This window comes from Triticum aestivum, chromosome 2B (assembly GCF_018294505.1).
Source record: "Triticum aestivum cultivar Chinese Spring chromosome 2B, IWGSC CS RefSeq v2.1, whole genome shotgun sequence".
Taxonomy (NCBI): Eukaryota; Viridiplantae; Streptophyta; class Magnoliopsida; order Poales; family Poaceae; genus Triticum; species Triticum aestivum.
This window is the reverse complement of record NC_057798.1, coordinates 105,814,539-105,834,486: the sequence shown is the minus strand read 5'-3', so window position 1 is coordinate 105,834,486 and position 19,948 is coordinate 105,814,539. Positions and strand designations below refer to the sequence as shown.

At 44.8% G+C, this 19,948-nt stretch overlaps 2 protein-coding genes across 2 annotated transcripts; one reads left to right on the top strand and one right to left on the bottom strand.

Annotated features, from left to right (window-relative positions):
* Positions 1-8: 8 nt before the first annotated feature.
* LOC123043740 (aspartyl protease family protein 2-like) lies at positions 9-1,589 on the bottom strand. Its single transcript, XM_044466283.1, has one exon. The coding sequence runs from the start codon at positions 1,474-1,476 to the stop codon at positions 160-162; it is 1,317 nt and encodes a 438-aa protein (XP_044322218.1). The 5' UTR covers positions 1,477-1,589; the 3' UTR covers positions 9-159.
* A 2,500-nt stretch (positions 1,590-4,089) lies between these two features.
* Positions 4,090-6,653, top strand: LOC123039051 (uncharacterized). Its single transcript, XM_044462358.1, has 4 exons — positions 4,090-4,200; positions 5,427-5,583; positions 5,673-5,770; positions 5,863-6,653. Exons 1-4 carry the CDS (start codon positions 4,090-4,092, stop codon positions 5,992-5,994), a joined length of 498 nt encoding a protein of 165 aa, XP_044318293.1. The 3' UTR covers positions 5,995-6,653.
* The last annotated feature ends 13,295 nt before the right edge of the window (positions 6,654-19,948 follow it).

The following is a 19,948-nucleotide window of genomic DNA, read 5'->3' as shown; positions in this document are numbered from 1 at the left end:
ATGATATTTTCTTGACATCTAGTCCAAAATTAGTACTTGAGAGAAAATCACCCCAAAAGTTCTGATCAATTATTTATTTATTTATTTATTTATTTGTGCCCATGCATACAGTTCTTGCACCAGCGGCATCTAGTGCATAAGAAAGAAAGGCGTATTGATCTAGCTACTGTCGTTCCCGCAATTCTCCGGAGCAAAGTAGAGTAGCCTATGGTCGACATCAATGGTGAAGCGCGTGTCCACCTGTTGCGCGGCGCCAAGAACCGTCATCTTCTCGTCCGGAAAGATGAGGAAGCAGGCGTGCTGGGCTCCGTGGTGCATTTTTGTCACAAACAGTAGATCCCACTTGATCGTAAGCTGGGCGCCACCGGCCAGGTGGAGCGTGATGCTTGGGAGCTTCTGGTAGATCCCATGTATCGACACGACGAAGCAGAGGTGGGAGCCCGGCACTCGGTATCCGGCACGGCGCACCCCGAGGCGATGCTGTAGATCCGCGACGACCGCGGCCTCCAGGATGTCGTACGCCGCACGGATCATCCTGGTCTCGGGTGTTCCGACATCGATGATGGTGCCGCCGTGTTTCCTTGCCTGGTCGCGAGAGAACATACCTCGGTTGATTCTCGTGAGCCTCTGACCGTTCAGGCTAACACCCTCCAAGCCGATGAAGTACAACATTGTTGTGTCGTGGTACATCAACGCCGTGCTGTGGGCGTGGTCGTGGTTGGGGACGTCACTGCCGAACCTGAGGAAGCCATGCTTGGCGGTGTGTTGGCCGTGGTAGAAGAGGCAGTAAGAAAACTTTGAAGTGTCGAACCCGTGCCCGGCAAGCTGGTACTTGAACGACGTCGACCTTTTGTTCAAGCTCATGGCACCAGCGACAATGCCGTGGTTCCAGAACTCATCTGCTCTGTGTGCGCACCCGAATATGAGTCCGCCCAAGCTTCTATGACCGGTGCCGGTGTCGCCAAAGGTGAACACGTCACTGGCCAGGTACCCTTGCACGACAGCGAGCGAAGTGGTGCCGGAGAAGCTGCACTTGTCATGACCGTGGCCGACGAAGGGGGGCTTGCAGTGGATGCTCGTTGGCTTGACAAGCGCATACTTTGGGGAGAGGGCGGCGTCAAAGATTGGGCCCTCCTGCTGCTCCTCTGGGGTGCAAGGCTTACACCGGATCCATGTGAGGTTGCCCACGAAGTCCAGCGCGAGCTTATAGAAGTGCTGGCCTCTGCCGCTGCCGACTCCGACGACGACACTGAACATCGGCCAACCGGCAGGGGCTACCCTCGGTCGTATGTTCATGGGGTTCACATCACCCTCAGGCAGCAAGAGCTCCCCGATTTCACCGGTTGTGTGGTTGAGCTTGTGGTGGCTGGATACGAGAGGCAGGCTGAATCCGATATTGCCGGTGGCTGAAGTGAGGTTGGTAGGAGTTAGCAAAGCAAGGAGGAAACATAGCATGGAAACAGATAAACGAGACATGGCTAATGACTTATGATTGCAAGTCCTACAGGGGGAGCAGGGATGGATCACTCCCTCGGAGTCCTACCTTAAATAGACTCTTACTACACTCCAATTTAATGTGTCAAATTGTGTATGGAAGGAGCAATTTGATACTTTTCCATAAATAAGAGTATCTAAATTGGATTTGCTGCATCCAATTTATGATGCGTAAGCTACTACACTCCAATTAATGTGTAATTGTTTTACTCGTCCATAAATGAGATACATCATACTCGGGTACAAGAATATCGAAAATGGATGCACTGCATTCATGTTCCTTATTAGTAGTACTAATGAGAGTGTGATCTCTCAAAATAGAAGCCTACTACACTCCAATTAATGTGTCGAATTATGCATCGAAATAGTTTGATACTCATCCGTAAATGAGGTACATCATACTAGGGTGTAAGAATGTCAAAAATGGATGTGTTGCATTTATGTTCCTTATTAGTAGTAATGAGAGTACATCCCTATGGTGAAAGAATGCCTAAAATGTATACGTTGCACTAAATGGACTCTATGTGCTCTATCTCCAACTAATGTGGCAAATCGTGCGTGCAAATAGTTTAATACTCGTCCATGAATCAGGCACATCATAGTGCAAGAGTGTAAAAAATGGACGTGTTGCATTTATGTTTTTTATTAGTAGTAATGAGAGCACATCGATATGGCACAAGAATGCCCAAAAAATAATGTGTTGCATTAAATGGAATCTTCATGCTCCATGCTTCAATTAATGTGTCAAATCTCACAAATTTTTTAACTACTTTGATTTTGAATAAACCCTTAAATGACAACAAAATATAACTTCACATAGTAGATTTTTTTATTTTTAAACACAGGATGGGTGTTCACCAAGGGGTAAATCGGACACAGATACAGTAACACCTCCCAATCATGATCATCATATTCCGGTTCCTGGACAGATGTGAGCACACTTCGGACGGAAAATATTTGAGCATCTATATGTTTGTTATAATATAAAATAGAAAATAGTGTTAATGCCATTTTTACCCCTAAGATTGACCCTTGTGATAGAAATTACCCCCAACTCAGGAACCGGTCACATTTTTACCCCTAATTTAAAGATTCCTTCCACATTTGCCACATTTAAGTTTTTCCCCAAACGAGTTTTGACTAGGTGATGGTGTCTTGAATTAGGGGTCATCCACCACGTCGTCTTCCGGTCAGGTGTCCGGACTCTAGACTCCCATGGTGGTTCATCAAAGGGCCATCCTAAGAAGGCCCATGGCGATCTACAAGAAAAATCAAGAAGCCTTAGCATTCAATACAAGGAATCCTTCCGCATAATTATGCATCTTGTCTTGGGAGTACATGATAGGTGATTTATTTTTATGTGTAATAACCCCTCTAATAAGTTTTGTGAAGTTTTATGTGAATGAAGTTTTTAAGATCGAGGGGAGACATCGATATGAGAGAAACAAGGAGAGACAAGAGTTCAAGTTTGGTGATGCCCAAGGCACCCCAATTAAATATCCAAGTAGACTCAAGCGTCTAAGCTTGGGGATGCCCTGGAAGGCATCTACTCTTTCTTCATTAACAACTTCCGTTTTGTCTTGATTGGATCGGAGTTTTTATTTGTGTGTATGATATGTGCTATGCTTGGAGCATCGTTTGCTTTTGTTTTTTGTTTTGTTTGGTGGTCATTGCAATCATTATGTTTTGGTCACACACCTTGAGAGAGATACACATGAGTCATAAATTTTTAGAATGCTCTATGTACTTCACTCATATCTTTTGTGGAGGTAAATTATAAAATTGCTCTTGCACTTCACTTATACATGTTAGAGCACGGTAGAGAACACATGCTTTTGTAGAGATGATTAGGACTCTCTTGCTTATCTTTTTAGAGAGTTGAATAACAATTGGTTGTTTGCATTCATTATATGTTGGTCCTAACATTGATAGGTATTCATTGGTGGTATAGATAAAAAAAATTGGATGAACTTGTAGATCATTGAACTTATAAATGGTGAGATAGATTTTCTTGTGTGTTCAAGCATAGTACAATAGCAGGAACGTGCATTTCCTGCTCAAATATACCTAACTAATGAAATATGCACCAAATAGGGGACAATCTTATGTTCAAGCATGAATTGCAGTGGCAAAGTAACTAAGCCGAGAGCACACATATGTTTCTTTCACCAGGTCAACAAGCCTTTCGGGGATGCTCCAGTACAATGTCATCATAGGGAAGAGGGAGCTGTCAAATCTAGGCTGTTGCAAGTGGGGCCACTAGATTGGTTGCCGTGTTTTTTGCATTTGGAAAACCTCTGTCGCCCCCGCGTGCAAAAAGACTATTTTAGCGGTGTAAAAAAATTATACATGCCGAGGCAAAGCGCGCCTGTTGAAGATGTTTTTTTTAACTTGTTGAAGATGCTTTTACATGCACATGGCGCATTTCCTCAAACGATCCTCGCTTAAACGAGCTTCCTTCGTTCGCTCGGATGGCCTCACCAAGGAAAGGTTGCCTCGTGATTGGCGGGCAAAAAGAAAAATGCCAACCTCAGCACGCATCTCGAGTGCAACACCAATCAACATGCACCGAAGGAAAAGAATCAATCACCATGCATGCCCCGCGCCGTCGCTGTCGTCGCCGTCGCCATCCAGTCCAGCGGGAAGATCACGATCGAGAAGTGGAAAGCCAGAAAACCAAACGGAAACCGGGGCAACGTGCCGCCAGTATCCATTAGGCCAACTCCACCGCGCCATCCCAAACGGACGTCCGTTTTATCCGAATTCTGTCCGTTTGGATAGGGCGATGGGGTCGTGTCCGGGCAGTTTCTGGGATGCGGTGGCCGTACGCCCAGCGCGGAGACGTATCCCAGCCGCATCGTATCCGCGTACATTTTTCTTTGCAAGCCCTTAACTTTTTTTCATCATTCATTTTTGGCACATGAGAATACATCACCAAATTTTGACTAGAAAAGCAAGACCAAAGAAAACAAAAACAACACTAATACATTTTAGAAGATATCCAACTTTCATAACTGCCCCCTTGAGTTGGGCTAGGGTCTTTTCGATGCACTCATTGTTGATCTGCGGAGGAGGCTCGATCTTGCATGCTTCTTTTTCTTCGAGTTTAAAGAAGTCGATGTTGCTTCCTCACACCTAGTCTCGTGTCTAGCCTCTAATCTAGCAACAAGTGCACTTGTCTCATCTACAGCCTCTATGCTAACTAAAAGTGCACAAACATCTACTAAATTGCGCTTTATCAATATATCGATGTACTCTTCTTCTCAATATCAAAATTTGATTCCATGCTACACAATAAAATTTGAAGTTAGCACAACTAGCCAAATCTAGAGCACAAATCGAAACTAAAAGGAGCACATACCCCATCGTTTAAGCATTTGATGAACACCCATCCGGAATGTTCTAGCGTTGTAGACACGCAGCACACGACCTTTTTTGGGCAGTGATCGCACTTAATGAGTGGCAATGGTGCGCCGACGAGCTTTTGGGCAAGCACCGAGCCTGGCCGACCGCCATTCGTGTATCTGCCAGCGGGAGGAGGGTGCGGCCGAAGGGAGGAAGGGGAGCAGATAGAAAAAGGCGCCCATGTGCCACGGACGGGCGGGCCAGGGGAGGACACGCGCAGACGGCCCGCGCGTCCGTGTGGTGTCCGGTTTACCCTAAAAACGGCGCAAACTTGGGTTGAGGATGGGTCGAAAGCGGACATAAAACGGACAAAAGTTCGTTTGCTCTCGGGCGCTGGGCTGCCCGGTTTATCCGTTTTATTCCAAACAGACGCGCACGGACAGGATGAGATCGCGCGGTAGAGTTGCCTTATCTCCGGTCAGTCAGCGGCCACACACAACTTGGCCTTCGCGGTTTCACATCCCATACGCCGATCGGCAACAAGTAGCATCCAGCTCCAGCTCACGTATATAGCCCGCGGCCTGCAGGTACTGGTCGGCGTGGACGACAGCGACCATAGCTACCGCGCGCTCGAGTGGGCCCTGCGGTACGTGGCGGAGACGGCCGGCCCCAGGGCGCCGACGGAGCTCGTCGTCGTCCACGCCAAGCCGGTCGTGTCCTCCGTCGTCACCCTCGGCGGCCCCGGTACATGCCGTCCGGGATCCCCTCCCTAACTAATTCTTGATTATCTGAACCGGCCGGAGCGCTGATTTTTGGGGATCGATCGATTTCAGCCGCCGCCGGGGACGTGGTGCGGTACGTGGAGGCGGACCTGCGCAGGAGGGCCGAGGAGGTCGTCGACAGGGCTCGCCGCGTCTGCCCCGCCAACTCGGTAACATCCACCGCCAATTCGAGAAACGAGTAACAAGATCACGCCGACTGCTGCATGCTCTGCTTAACAATCACGTACTGAATGGATGGCAGGTGCAGGGAGTGGTGAAGGTGATCGACGGGGAGCCGAGGTACGTGCTCTGCAACGCAGCCGAGAAGCACCACGTCAACCTGCTGGAATTTAGTCTATTTAGGCAGCCCAATAACTATTTCAGAAATTCCTAATAAATCCTAAAGACCCACTTAGCCCATTTATGCAAGGCAAGAGATACTACTAAAGTTTAGTCCCACATTACTAGTTTAGAGGGGGTTGGACCTCTTTATAAGGGAGGCTCCTTCCCCACTTATATGAGCATGAGAACAAGAGGGATATCCACACGCGCTCCTCCTCTGCCGCCCGCCTTGCCACGACGCGACGCGGGTTGCGGGAATGAGCCGATGTCTAAATTTTTGCCACGCACTACGGGTATACGAAAGGTCACATGGAAGTGAAAAGTTTTTGCGATAGTGGAGTTTGAATGCGCACGGTGCAGCCCTTTGGCTACTGGCTGTTCGCTTCAGCTTCGTCTCTTCGTTTCACCTTCCGTCGCTGCCCTCTCGCCTTCTTCTCTTGCGCCTATAAAAGGGAGGTCGCTCCTCTCAGAGAGAGACGCACCAGAATCTCTTCCTCCTCTCGCCACACGTTCCTGAGAACTGCACTGTTGTTATGTTCTTCCTCATCCCGGCTTGCGGCGTGCACCACTGGTCGGGACAGTAGGCCTCCGGAACCACACCTTTTGAGTCCTGTACGGGAGAAGGGTGATAAGGTTTTTGGGGAGCGCTCAGCACGACTACTGGCTGCTTCATCACGGACGATCCGGTCGCCGGCGACTACTTCCCCGACGACGACTTCTTCCCCGACGTCCACGACCTCCTCGATGACATGGCAGGCGAGGACACCGACCCCAAGTCCAGCGCTTCTGCTGCTGCTGTGCCGTACGTGTTCTTCTCCTTTCTGTTAGAAGTCCTGCTACAGTTCTTGGCTCTAGTTTCTGCACTACGTATGTTAGACTCTATTTCATATGTGCAACCTGCTATACTGTCTGCTCTAGATATGTTTAGTTACGGTTCATATATGAACATGCTGTTTACCTTCTCTTTGTCAAATCACATGGCTTATTTTATCACTGCTATACTAGCCATATTTTATCTACTATTTCTGTTAATAAAATCATTCGGTAAATTCCTCATATTTCCAACAATCCAAAAGCCTTATTATAGGCAATTTACCTCGAATGGTTTTACTGCTTCCATGAGACCTCCTATGGTTGAGGGTATCCACTATAAGAGGTGGCGCGTGAGAGCAGTCTTATGGTTTCAAACCATGAGTTGCTATGACACCACTCTTGGCAAACCTGAAGGAGAGCAAAATGCCCAACAGGCACAAGCTTTTCAGAAAATGGATACCTTGTTTAAGGCTGCTCTCTTGAGTGTTCTTGGTGAGAACATAGTTGATGCTTATGCGTCAATTGACAATGGAAAAGATATGTGGGACACACTCGAGGCCAAGTTTGGGGTCTCGGATGCCGGCACTGAACTGTACATCGTGGAGCAATTCTATGATTACAGGATGACTGAAGAGTGCTCCGTGGTTGAGCAGGCTCATGAGATACAGTCATTTGCTAGAGAACTTGAGCACTTCAATTGTATCCTACCGGACAAGTTTGTTACCGGGGGTATCATCACTAAGCTTCCTCCTTCTTGGAGGAACTTTGCTACCTTACTGAAGCATAAGAGACAGGAGTTTTTCGTCCCGGATCTTATTGGTACTCTTGATGTGGAAGAAAAGGCGAGAGCAAAGGACACACGTGCTCGAGGTATTGAGGGAGGATCTAGTGCCAATCTGGTACAGAAGAAAAACTCCCAGTCCCACAAGTTCAAGAACAAGGGCAAGCTTGATGGTAAAGCAAAGTTTGATGGGAATAACAAGGCTGTACAACACACGAACTTCAAGAAGAAGAGTGACAAGAAGAAAGGTGCTTGTCATGTGTGTGCAGATCCTGATCATTGGGCTCCTAGTTGCCCCAGTCGCTATGACAAGCGTCATCCTGGGAAAGGCGGCAAGACCGCTAATGTTGTCATCGGAGACATTGACATGAAGGATGCTGGGTATGGTATATTTCCCACTATTCTTTCGGTATGTCATTCTCCTGATTGGTTGATTGACACGGGTGCTAATGTGCATGTATGCGGTGATATTTTCATGTTTTCGTCTTATCAGACCGCAGGGACTTCAACCGTGTTGATGGGCAACGGTTCAAGTGCTTCTGTTCGTGGTGTTGGCACGGTCGATCTGAAGTTTACTTCGGGAAAGATCGTGCGGCTGAAGAACGTGCATTATGTCTCCTCCGTCAATAAAAATCTTGTTAGCGGATCTCTTCTGTGTAGAGATGGCTATAAGCTTGTCTTTGAGTCGAATAAATTTGTAATATCAAAGTATGGAACCTTCGTTGGTAAAGGCTATGAGTCAGGAGGCCTGTTTCATTTATCCTTATCAGATGTTTGCAATAAAGTTGTTAATCATATTTGCAACAATAGTGAATCAAATGTGTGGCATTCACGTCTTTGTCATGTTAACTTTGGTTGCATGTCGCGACTAGCGAAGTTGAACTTAATCCCTAATTTCACCACTGTCAAGGGATCTAAGTGTCAAGTGTGTGTGCAAGCTAAGCAACCTCGTAAGTCTCACGTGACCGCGGAGACGAGAAATCTTGCACCACTAGAACTTATACATTTAGATCTATGTGAAATGAATGGTGTTTTGACAAAAGGTGGAAAGAAATATTTCATGATGTTAATTGACGACTCCACTAGATACTGCCGTGTGTATCTTCTGAAATCTAAGGATGAGGCTTTGAACTTTTTCAAGATCTATAAAGCTGAAGTGGAAAACCAACTTGATTAGAAAATCAAGAGGCTTAGGTCTGACAGTGGTGGAGAGTATTTTTCTAATGAATTTGATGCTTTTTGTGCGGAACATGGTATAATCCATGAGAGGATGCCTCCCTACTCACCTCAGTCAAATGGGGTGGCCAAAAGAAAGAACCGTACTCTAACTGATTTGGTTAATGCCATGTTAGACACATCGGGTCTCTCCAAGGCATGGTGGGGGGAGGCAGTATTGACAGCATGTCATGTCCTAAATCGAGTCCCCACAAAGAACAAAGAGATAACTGCATTCGAGGAATGGGAGACGAAAAGGTTAAAACTCTCTTATATGTGAACATGGGGTTGTTTGGCGAAAGTCAATGTTCCAATTCCAAAGAAGCGGAAGCTTGGACCAAAGACTGTGGATTGTGTTTTCCTGGGATATGCTTTTCATAGCATTGGCTATAGATTCTTGGTTGTAAAATCTGAGGTACCTGACATGCATGTCGGTACGATCATGGAGTCGAATGATGCGACTTTCTTTGAAGATATCTTTCCCATGAAGGATATGGATACCTCATCTAATCAGGAGATGCCTAGTTCATCGAATCAGGAACCAGTTAAAATTACCGAACCTGCCATTTTGATGGAACACTTTAAAAGTCCCGTGGAGGAGAACAATGAAGTTCCTATTAGGAGCAAGAGATAGAGGACTGCAAAGTCCTTTGGTGATGATTTTCTTGTGTATCTCATAGATGACACTCCCAGTTTTATTTCAGAGGCCTACGCATCCGAAGATGCTGACTACTGGAAGGAAGCAGTTCGTAGCGAGATGGATTCCATCTTGGCAAATGAAACTTGGGAGATAACTGATCGTCCTTATGGGTGCAAACCTATAGGATGCAAATGGGTTTTCAAGAAGAAGCTTAGGCCTGATGGTACTATTGAAAAGTACAAGGCTCGTCTCGTGGCTAAGGGTTATACCCAAAAGGAAGGTGAAGACTTCTTTGATACTTACTCACCTGTGGCTCGACTGACTACTATTCGAGTTCTACTTTCACTAGCTGCCTCACATGGCTTCTTGTTCATCAAATGGATGTTAAGACTGCTTTCCTAAATGGAGAGTTGGATGAGGAAATTTATATGGAACAACCAGATGGGTTTGTAATAGATGGCCAGGAAGGGAAAGTGTGCAAGTTGCTGAAGTCTTTGTATGGACTCAAGCAAGCACCCAAACAGTGGCATGAGAAGTTCGAAAGAACTTTAACAGCTGCAGGCTTTGTTGTGAACGATGCTGACAGATGTGTGTACTATCGCCATGGTGGGGGCGAGGGAGTTATGATTTGCTTGTATGTTGATGACATACTGATTTTCGGAACAAATCTGAATGTTATTAAGGAGGTCAAGGATTTCCTATCTCGCTGTTTTGAGATGAAGGATTTAGGAGTGGCTGATGTCATTCTGAACATCAAGTTGTTGAGAGACAATGATGGTGGGATTACATTGCTTCAATCCCACTATGTGGAAAAGATCTTGAGTCGCTTTGGCTACAGTGACTGCAAGCCATCTCCAACACCATATGATGCTAGTGTGTTGCTTCAAAAGAATCGGAGAATTGCTAGAGACAAATTGAAATATTCTTAGATCATTGGCTCGCTTATGTACTTAGCCAGTGCTACAAGACCTGACATCTCTTTTGCTGTTAGCAAGCTGAGCCGGTTTGTCTCAAAACCAGGAGATGTGCATTGGAAAGCTCTAGAGAGAGTTTTGCGTTATTTGAAAGGCACTGCAAATTATGGAATTCACTACACCGGGCACCCAAAGGTGCTTGAAGGGTATAGTGACTCAAACTAGATCTCAGATGCTGATGAGATAAAGGCCACGAGCGGATATGTATTCACTCATGAAGGTGGCGCTGTTTCTTGGAAGTCTTGCAAGCAAACCATCTTAACGAGGTCAACAATGGAAGCAGAACTCACAGCACTAGATACAGCTACGGTCGAAGCAGATTAGCTTCGTCGGCTCTTGAATGACTTGCCGATAGTTGAGAAACCTGTACCGGGTATCCTTATGAACTATGACAATCAAACTGTGATCACTAAAGTGAGCAGCTCAAAGGATAACATGAAGTCATCAAGACACGTTCAGAGAAGGTTAAAGTCTGTCAGAAAAATGAAAAACTCCAGAGTTATTGCATTGAATTATATCCAAATGTCTAAAAATCTGGCAGATCCTTTTACTAAGGGTCTATCATGTAATGTGATAGATAATGCATCGAGGGAGATGGGTATGAGACCCACAATATGAGTTGTTCACAGTGGTAACCTATTCTTTGTGATCGGAGATCCCGTGAATTAGATGTGGAAGACAAGCTGTTGGTCAACTGGGAGGAGAGTATCCTTACTGTTAAAAATACCACTCCATGAAGATGCAATACTCTCCTAATCTGCATGGCAGGTTGATGTATATCTTAATGTGTTCTAAGTGGCTCTTTGAAGCAGAGATGTTGTCCTGCAGAACATCTTTTGAAGAACGCACCTATATGAGTCTGATTGTTAAACGTTGCAATCTATGAGAGTAGGGTTCTCTCTAGTAAACTCATGAAAGGTCTCGGAGTATGACGCATAAGCTCCACCCACGGGGAAGACCCACGGTAGCCACGTATTGGTTAAGGCTTTATGTGAAGCTAGATTCGCAGAAAACTTGCAGTTCAAGGCCCAGTCCACTGTTCAAGTTGCTTACTAGTGTAGCATAGAGTTCTAGGTGGAAGTTCAACCTAACAGTCTCCACTGCAGTACCAGTATATAAAATAGTGTTTTGGAACCAAAGGCAAATTTTGTGTGCCTCTCGGATCTGGTGGGGGATTGCTGGAATTTAGTCTTTTTGGGCAGCCCAATAACTATTTCAGAAATTCCTAATAAATCCTGGAGGCCCACTTAGCCCATTTGTGCAAGGCAAGGGATACTACTAAAGTTTAGTCCCATATTGCTAGTTTAGAGGGGGTTGCGCGAATGAGCCGAGCCGATGTCTAAATTTTTGCCACGCACTATGGGTATACGAAAGGTCACACGGAAGCTGAAAAGTTTTTGCGATAGTGGAGTTTGAATGTGCACGGTGCAGCCCACAGCTGGTCGATAGATTCACCACCACCTGGCCGACTGGCCTATCAGCCATCTGTAGGCCGACAGGAGGCCAATCAGCCTGCGGTTGGCCGACTAGGGCCAATCGGCCTGCTGCTGGCTGATTGGATATTATTTTTGAAAATAAAAATATCGGCGTAATATTTGTGCAAATTAATAAAGAAAATGTATTATTTAAAAAATACTCCCTCCATTCCTCAATATAAGGTGTATTATTTTTCTAAAAAGTCAAACTTCTCTAAGTTTGACCAAGTTTATAGACAAAAATATCAATATCTAGAATACCAAATCATTATCACTAGATTCATCATGCACTATATTTTTACATTTTATATATTTAGTATTATAAATCTTTATATATTTTGTTGTAAAGTTGGTCAAACATAGATAACAGTTGACTTTTTGAAAAACTAATACACCTTATATTTAGGAACGGAGGGAGTATTAGCTACCCCTGGCCCCACATGATGCTTCGGGTTCATCTTCTGCTATCATCGCGTTTGCTGGACTTCAGTACAACAATTTTCCAGTGGATCATTTTTCGTGCATCAAGTGTGTTGTGAGTTTTTTTAGAACGAAGAAGCCTGGGGCGTCCGGCTTTAAATTAATAAAGCCCACAACTTAGGCAGCGTACACATGAGCAAGTACCAACATCAAGGATAAGAAACCAAACACATAGTCGACCGGCCCAACAAGCAAAGTGCGTTACATGGCATAGGCAACCAACAAAAGAGAAGGAGTCACACATCCCTAGGTAGCGGAGGCAGCAGACGATGGAGCTCAGGCCGCCGAGTAGATGAGGCGGAGGCGGTCGAGCGCGTGGCGATGGAGATCAGCGTCCTGATGTCTTCTCAATGGGGCCCACTGCTGTAAGAAAATAATGCATTTATAAATTACGTCAGCGGGGTGCGATGGGAAAACGACCTCAATCGTAAACTTGTTGCGAGTTCGCCAGAGGGCCCATAGCATAGCAGCCGCACATGTCCACATGATACGGCGAGAGGAGCCCTGGACCGAGGACAAATACGACACTAGCTCAGAGCGTGAGCTTGGATCCCAATCCACGCTCGCGGCCTCACGGACCGTGCTCCAGGCGAAGCGAGCCAGGTGGCATCGGAAGAACGCGTGATCCGCGTCTTCGGGGACACCACAAAGCGCACAGGGCCCTGTGGCCGGCCCATTGCGCTTAGCTACATTTATTGATGTAGGAAGGCGATCGTGGCACAATTGCCAGAGGAAAACTTTTATTTTAAGCGGAATTCATGCCTTCCATAGTCCCGTGGCAGCCTAAAAGACAGGGCCGCGAGCCAGCTCTCGATAAAGAGAGTTGACCGAGAACTTGCCAGAGCCCGTGAGCCTCCATGACACTGTATCCGCGTCGGACGACAGGTGCACATCAGCGATGAGAGCTCGCAGGCGGTCCCAACTATCCACCTTTGGCCCTGAGAGCTCCCTTTTGAAGAAATTAGATGGAGGGGAGGAGTTGAAGGCCGTGGCAACCAATTGGTTGGGCTCAACAATGATGAAATAAAGGTCGCGGAACTCCTACCAAAGGGGCTATTGGCCGATCCAAAAGTCAAGCCAGAATCGCGTGGAGCGACCGTTGTTAACCGTGAATTTCACCCCTCTGGCAAAGCACAGTTTTAAGGATTGATGGAGTTCCAGAAAGGAGACCCATGGGTTGCGGCCTCAAAGAAATTCCCACCAGGAAAATATTTGGTACGCAGGAGGTCCATCCAGAGGCCAGTCTCGCCCTGAGATAGCTTCCAAATTCATTTGCACATGAGTGCAATGTTCATCAACTTCTAGTTGATGATCCCAAGGCCCCCCCAGGCTTTGGGCTGGCAGACGGCCTGCCACTTGACCATATGGTATTTACGCTTTGTCCCCGCCCTTTCCCAAAAGAAACGGGCCCTAGGAGTGTCCATTTTAGTGTGCACCTCGTTAGCCAGCAGGAATTAGCCCATAACAAACATAGGCAGGGACGAAAGGCTGGAGTTGGTTAAGATAAGTCTTGCCCCTGAAGACATAAATCTCCCTCTCCACGGGAAGACATGACCCGTCACCTTGTTGCAGATAGGTTCCCAATCTGAGATCAAGCATTTTTTCTCAGCGATTGGGAGGCCTAGGTAAGTAAACGGTAGTTTCCCAAGCTTGCAATTTAGCAAGTTAGCTACACGTGTACTTTCGGCCGCGTCCATCCCTATGGACACTACTTCACACTTGTGGAAGTTAATTTTGAGGCCAGACATAATCTCAAAACACAAGAGAATAGCCTTAACTGATGCAATGCTATGCAAGTTTGGCTCGAAGAGAAGGAGCGTGTCATCTGCATACTTGATATGTCTCCAACGTATCTATAATTTTTGATTGTTCCACGCTATTATATTACCCCTTTTGGATGTTTATGGGCTTTATTTTACACATTTATATCATTTTTGGGACTAACCTACTAACCGGAGGCCCAGCCCATATTGTTTTTTTGCCTATTTCAATATTTCGAAGAAAAGGAATATCAAACGGAGTCCAAACGGAATGAAACCTTCAGGAGCGTGATTTTTGGAATGAACATGATCCAGAGGACTTCGAGTGCAAGTCAAGAAGCAGCCGAGGCGGCCACGAGAGGGTAGGGCGCCCCCCCCATAGGGCGCGCCCCCTGTCTCGTGGGCCCCTGGGGCGGCCACCGATGTACTTCTTCCTCCTATATAAGCCTACGTACCCCGAAAGCATCCAGGGAGCCAACGAAACACAATTTCCACCACCGTAACCTTCTGTATCCGCGAGATCCCATCTTGGAGCCTTCACCGGCGCTCCGACGGAGGGGGAATCGACCATGGAGGGCTTTTATATCAACACCATAGCCCCTCCGATGAGTTGTGAGTAGTTTACCACAGACCTCCGGGCCCATAGTTATTAGCTAGATGGCTTATTCTCTCTTTTTGGATCTCAATACAATGTTCTCCCCCTCTCTCGTGGAGATCTATTCGATGTAAACTCTTTTTGCGGTGTGTTTGTCGAGATCCGATGAATTGTGAGTTTATGATCAAGTTTATCTATGAGAAATATTTGAATCTTCTCTGAATTCTTTTATGTATGATTGAGTTATCTTTGCAAGTCTCTTCGAATTATCAGTTTGGTTTGGCCTACTAGATTGATCTTTCTTGCCATGGGAGAAGTGCTTAGCTTTGGGTTCAATCCTGCGGTGTCCTTACCCAGTGACAGAAAGGGTTGCAAGGCACATATTGTATTGTTGCCATCGAGGATAAAAAGATGGGGTTTATATCATATTGCATGAGTTTATCCCTCTACATCATGTCATCTTGCTTAAGGCGTTACTCTATTCTTATGAACTTAATACTCTAGATGCAGGCAGGAGTCGGTCGATGTGTGGAGTAATAGTAGTAGATGTAGGCAGGAGTCGGTCTACTTGTTGCGGACGTGATGCCTATATTCATGATCATGCCTAGATAATCTCATAATTATTCGCTTTTCTATCAATTGCTCGACAGTAATTTGTTCACCCACCGTAATACTTATGCTATCTTGAGAGAAGCCTCTAGTGAAACCTATGCCCCCCGGGTCTATCTTTTATCATATTTGCTTCCAATCTACTTTTATTTGCATCTTTACTTTTTGCATCTACCTTATAAAATACCAAAAATATATTTATCTTATCATACTATCTCTGTTAGATCTCACTTTTGTAAGTGGCCGTGAAGGGATTGACAACCCCTTTATTGCGTTGGTTGCGAGTTCTTTGTTTGTTTGTGTAGGTGCGTGGGACTTTTGAGGAGCCTCCTACTGGATTGATACCTTGGTTCTGAAAAACTGAGGGAAATACTTACGCTACTATTGCTGCATCACCCTTTCCACGTCAAGGAAAACCAACGCAAGATCAAGATGTAGCAATACTGCAGGTGCGACAGCCCCCCGGGATCAAGTTGCCGACCACTCCCCTGATGTGGCCAGCAACACGGGCTTGATCCAACATGGCGCCCAAGGCGTCAGCTAATACGTCTCCAACGTATCTACTTTTCACAACACTTTTGCCCTTGTTTTGGACTCTAACTTGCATGATTTGAATGAAACTAACCCGGACTAACGCTGTTTTCAGCAGAACTGCCATGATGTTGTTTTATGTGTAGAAAAGAAAAGTTCTCGGAATGTCCTGGAAATCCACAGAGGCACTTTTTGGATTTAATAAGAATTTTTGGCGAAAGAATTAATGCCAGGGGGCCCACAGCCTGTCCACGAGACAGGGGGCGCGCCCCCCTAGGGCGCGGCCTCCTATCTCGTGGGCCCCCTGGACCTCCACCGACGCCAACTCCAACTCCATATATTCACGTTCGGGAAGAAAAAAAATCAGAGAGAAAGATTCATCGCATTTTACGACACAGAGCCGCCGCCAAGCCCTAATCTCTCTCTGGAGGGCTGATCTGAAGTCCGTTCGGGGCTCCAGAGAGGGGGTTTCATCGCCGTCATGATCATCAACCATCCTCCATCACCAATTTCATGATGCTCACCGCCGTGCGTGAGTAATTCCATCGTAGGCTTGCTGGACGGTAATGGGTTGGATGAGATTTACCATGTAATCAAGTTAGTTTTGTTAGGGTTTGATCCCTAGTATCCACTATGTTCTGAGATTGATGTTGCTATGACTTTGCTATGCTTAATGCTTGTCACTAGGGCTCGAGTGCCATGATTTCAGATCTGAACCTATTATGTTTTCATGAATATATGTGTGTTCTTGATCCTATCTTGCAAGTCTATAGTCACCTATTATGTGTTATGATCCGACAACCCCAAAGTGACAATAATCGGGATACTTCTCGGTGATGATCGTAGGTTGAGGAGTTCATGTATTCACTATGTGCTAATGCTTTGTTCCGGTTCTCTATTACAAGGAGGCCTTAATATCCCTTAGTTTCCGCAAGGACCCCGCTTCCACGGGAGGGTAGGACAAAAGATGTCATGCAAGTTCTTTTCCATAAGCATGTATGACTATTTACGGAATACATGCCTACATTACATCGATGAACTGAGCTAGTTCTATATCACCCTATGTTATAACTATTGCATGAGGAATCACATCCGGCATAATTATCCATCACTGATCCATTGCCTACGAGATTTTCACATATTGTTCTTCGCTTATTTACTTTTCCGTTGCTACTGTTACAACTACTACAAAAACCCAAAACATTTATCTTTACTTCTGCTACCGTCACCTTTATTATCATACCACTTTGCTACTAAACACTTTGCTACAGATACTAAGTTATCCAGGTGTGGTTGAATTGACAACTCAACTGCTAATACTCAAGAATATTCTTTGGCTCCCCTTGTGTCGAATCAATAAATTTGGGTTGAATACTCTACCCTCGAGAGCTATTGTGATCCCCTATACTTGTGGGTTATCAAGACTAATTTCTGGCGCCGTTGCCGGGGAGCATAGCTCTGTTCTCTGAGTCACTTGGGATTTATATCTGTTGATCACTATGAAGAACTTGAAAGACGATCAAACTACTATTTTGCCCTCAACTACGAGGGGAGGTAAGGAACTGCCATCTAGCCTTGCACTAGATTCTCCTTCCGTTATTAGTAGGCTTGCGACACCTAAACCTGCTACTGCTATGAATTCTGATATGTCGCATGTTATTGATGATGCCACTTCTGCTATGCATGATGAAACTACTTCTGTGCGTGATACTACTTTTCCATTAGGTGAATTTCTTGATGAACAACTTGCTAGAGTTAGGGGGAATGAAAATATTGAAGAACCTATTATTGATGATAGTGATGATGAAGGTTCCCCCAATGATTATGTATTACCTGTTGTTCCTAAGGATTATGTTATGAATGAAAAAGCTGCTATGGAAATTCTTGCTTGCAATGATACAAATGATCTTAAGAAATTATTAGCTAAATGGAAGCAGCAGTCTCTTAATGCTAGAATGAAACCCGATCCTGCTTTTGCTACTTCACCTATCTGTGTTACTGATAAGGATTATGAATTCTCTGTTGATCCTGATATTATTACTTTAGTTGAATCTGATCCTTTTTATGGCCTTGAATCTGAAACTGTTGTGGCACATCTTACCAAGCTGAATGATATAGCCACCCTATTTACTAATGATGAGAAGTCTTGCTATTTATATATCCTTAAGATATTTCCGTTCTCATTAAAGGGTGATGCTAAGACTTGGTATAATTCTCTTGCTCCTGGTTGTGTGCGTAGTCCCCAGGATATGATTTATTACTTCTCTACTAAATATTTCCCTGCTCATAAGAAACAAGCTGCCTTGCGGGAAATATATAACTTTGTGCAAATCAAAGAAGAGAGTCTCCCACAAGCTTGGGGGAGGCTTCTCTGGTTAATTAATGCTTTGCCTAATCATCCTCTTAAGAAAAATGAAATACTTGATATCTTTTATAATGGACTAACCGATGCTTCCAAGGACTACTTGGATAGTTGTGCTGGTTTTGTTTTCAGGGAAAGAACAGTCGACGAAGCTGAAATACTATTGAATAATATGTTGACTAATGAAAATAATTGGACTCTTCCTGAGCCAATTCCTGAACCAATTGAGCCAACTCCTGAGCCTATTCCTAAACCCACTCCGAAGAAGAGAAGTGTTTTATTTCTCAGTCCTGAAGATATGCAAGAGGCAAAGAAATCAATGAAAGAAAAAGGTATTAAAGCTGAAGATGTTAAGAATTTACCTCTTATTGAAGAAATACATGGTCTTAATTTACCGCCTGAAGAACCACATTGTCTTGATAACCCGACACAGGTAGTAAAGGTAAATTCTCTCTATAGATATGATGAAGTTGAAATACCCTCTACTAAATTTCATAGCCCATGCTTAGATGAATTTGACGACTTTATGGATAGACAAGAAAGTTTTAATGCTTATGTTGGTAGAGAGTTAAAGAATAATGCTTTCGAGATAGGACGCGTAGGTGATAATCTGGCTAGAGTTAAAGATGAACTTCACCGCGTTAGCAAATATGCTTCTATGGTTGCTACTCAAGCGGAGCAAGTACTCAAAGCTCAAAATGATTTGCTTGATGAATTAAATAATAAAAATGACTTTACTGTTAGAGTGGCTACTAGAACTAGTAGAATGACTCAGGAACCTTTGTATCCTGAAGGCCACCCTAAGAGAATCGAGCAAGATTCTCAGAAAAATAATTTAGAGGCACCTAGTTCTTCTAAAAAGAAGAAGAAGAAAAATGATAGGACTTTGCATGCTTCTTGTGAACCTACTATAGACACACCTAAGAATCCCAATGATATTTCTATTTCTGATGCTGAAACTCAATCAGGTGATGAACATGAACCTAGTGATAATGTTAATGTTTATGCTCAACCTAGCAAAAACAATGATGTAGAGATTGAACCTGCTGTTGATCTTGATAACCCACAATCAAAGAATCAACGTTATGATAATAGAGATTTTGTTGCTAGGAAGCACGGTAAAGAAAGAGAACCATGGGTTCAGAAACCCATGCCCTTTCCTCCTAAACCATCCAAGTCAAAGGATGATGAGGATTTTGAGCGCATTGCTAAAATGATTAGACCTATTTTCTTACGTATGCGCTTAACTGATATGCTTAAAGTAAATCCTTATGCTAAGTATATGAAGGATATCATTACAAACAAAAGAAAGATACCGGAAGCTGAAATTTCCACCATGCTTGCTAATTACACTTTTAAGGGTGGAATACCAAAGAAACTTGGAGATCCGAGTGTTCCAACTATACCATCACTAGTGCAAAACCGGCCTTTAGTGCCGGTTTGCCAACTGGCACTAAAGAGTGGGGACTAAAGGCCCCCCCTTTAGTACCGGTTCGTCACGAACCGGCGCTAAAGTGCCACCACGTGGCACGAGCCAGGCCCGGGGTGCGCGTTGGGCATTAGTACCGGTTGGTAACACCAACCGGTACTAAATATTTGGGGGGGTTTTGATTTATTTTCCATTCAATTTTTTTTGTTTGCTGTTATTTCACGATACTACAAATTGTACACATTATGCATATATATAAATAGATTTTCTTGTACGTAGAACCGCATATATATATATATATATATATATATATATATCATCGAATGTCTCACAAACCAACAC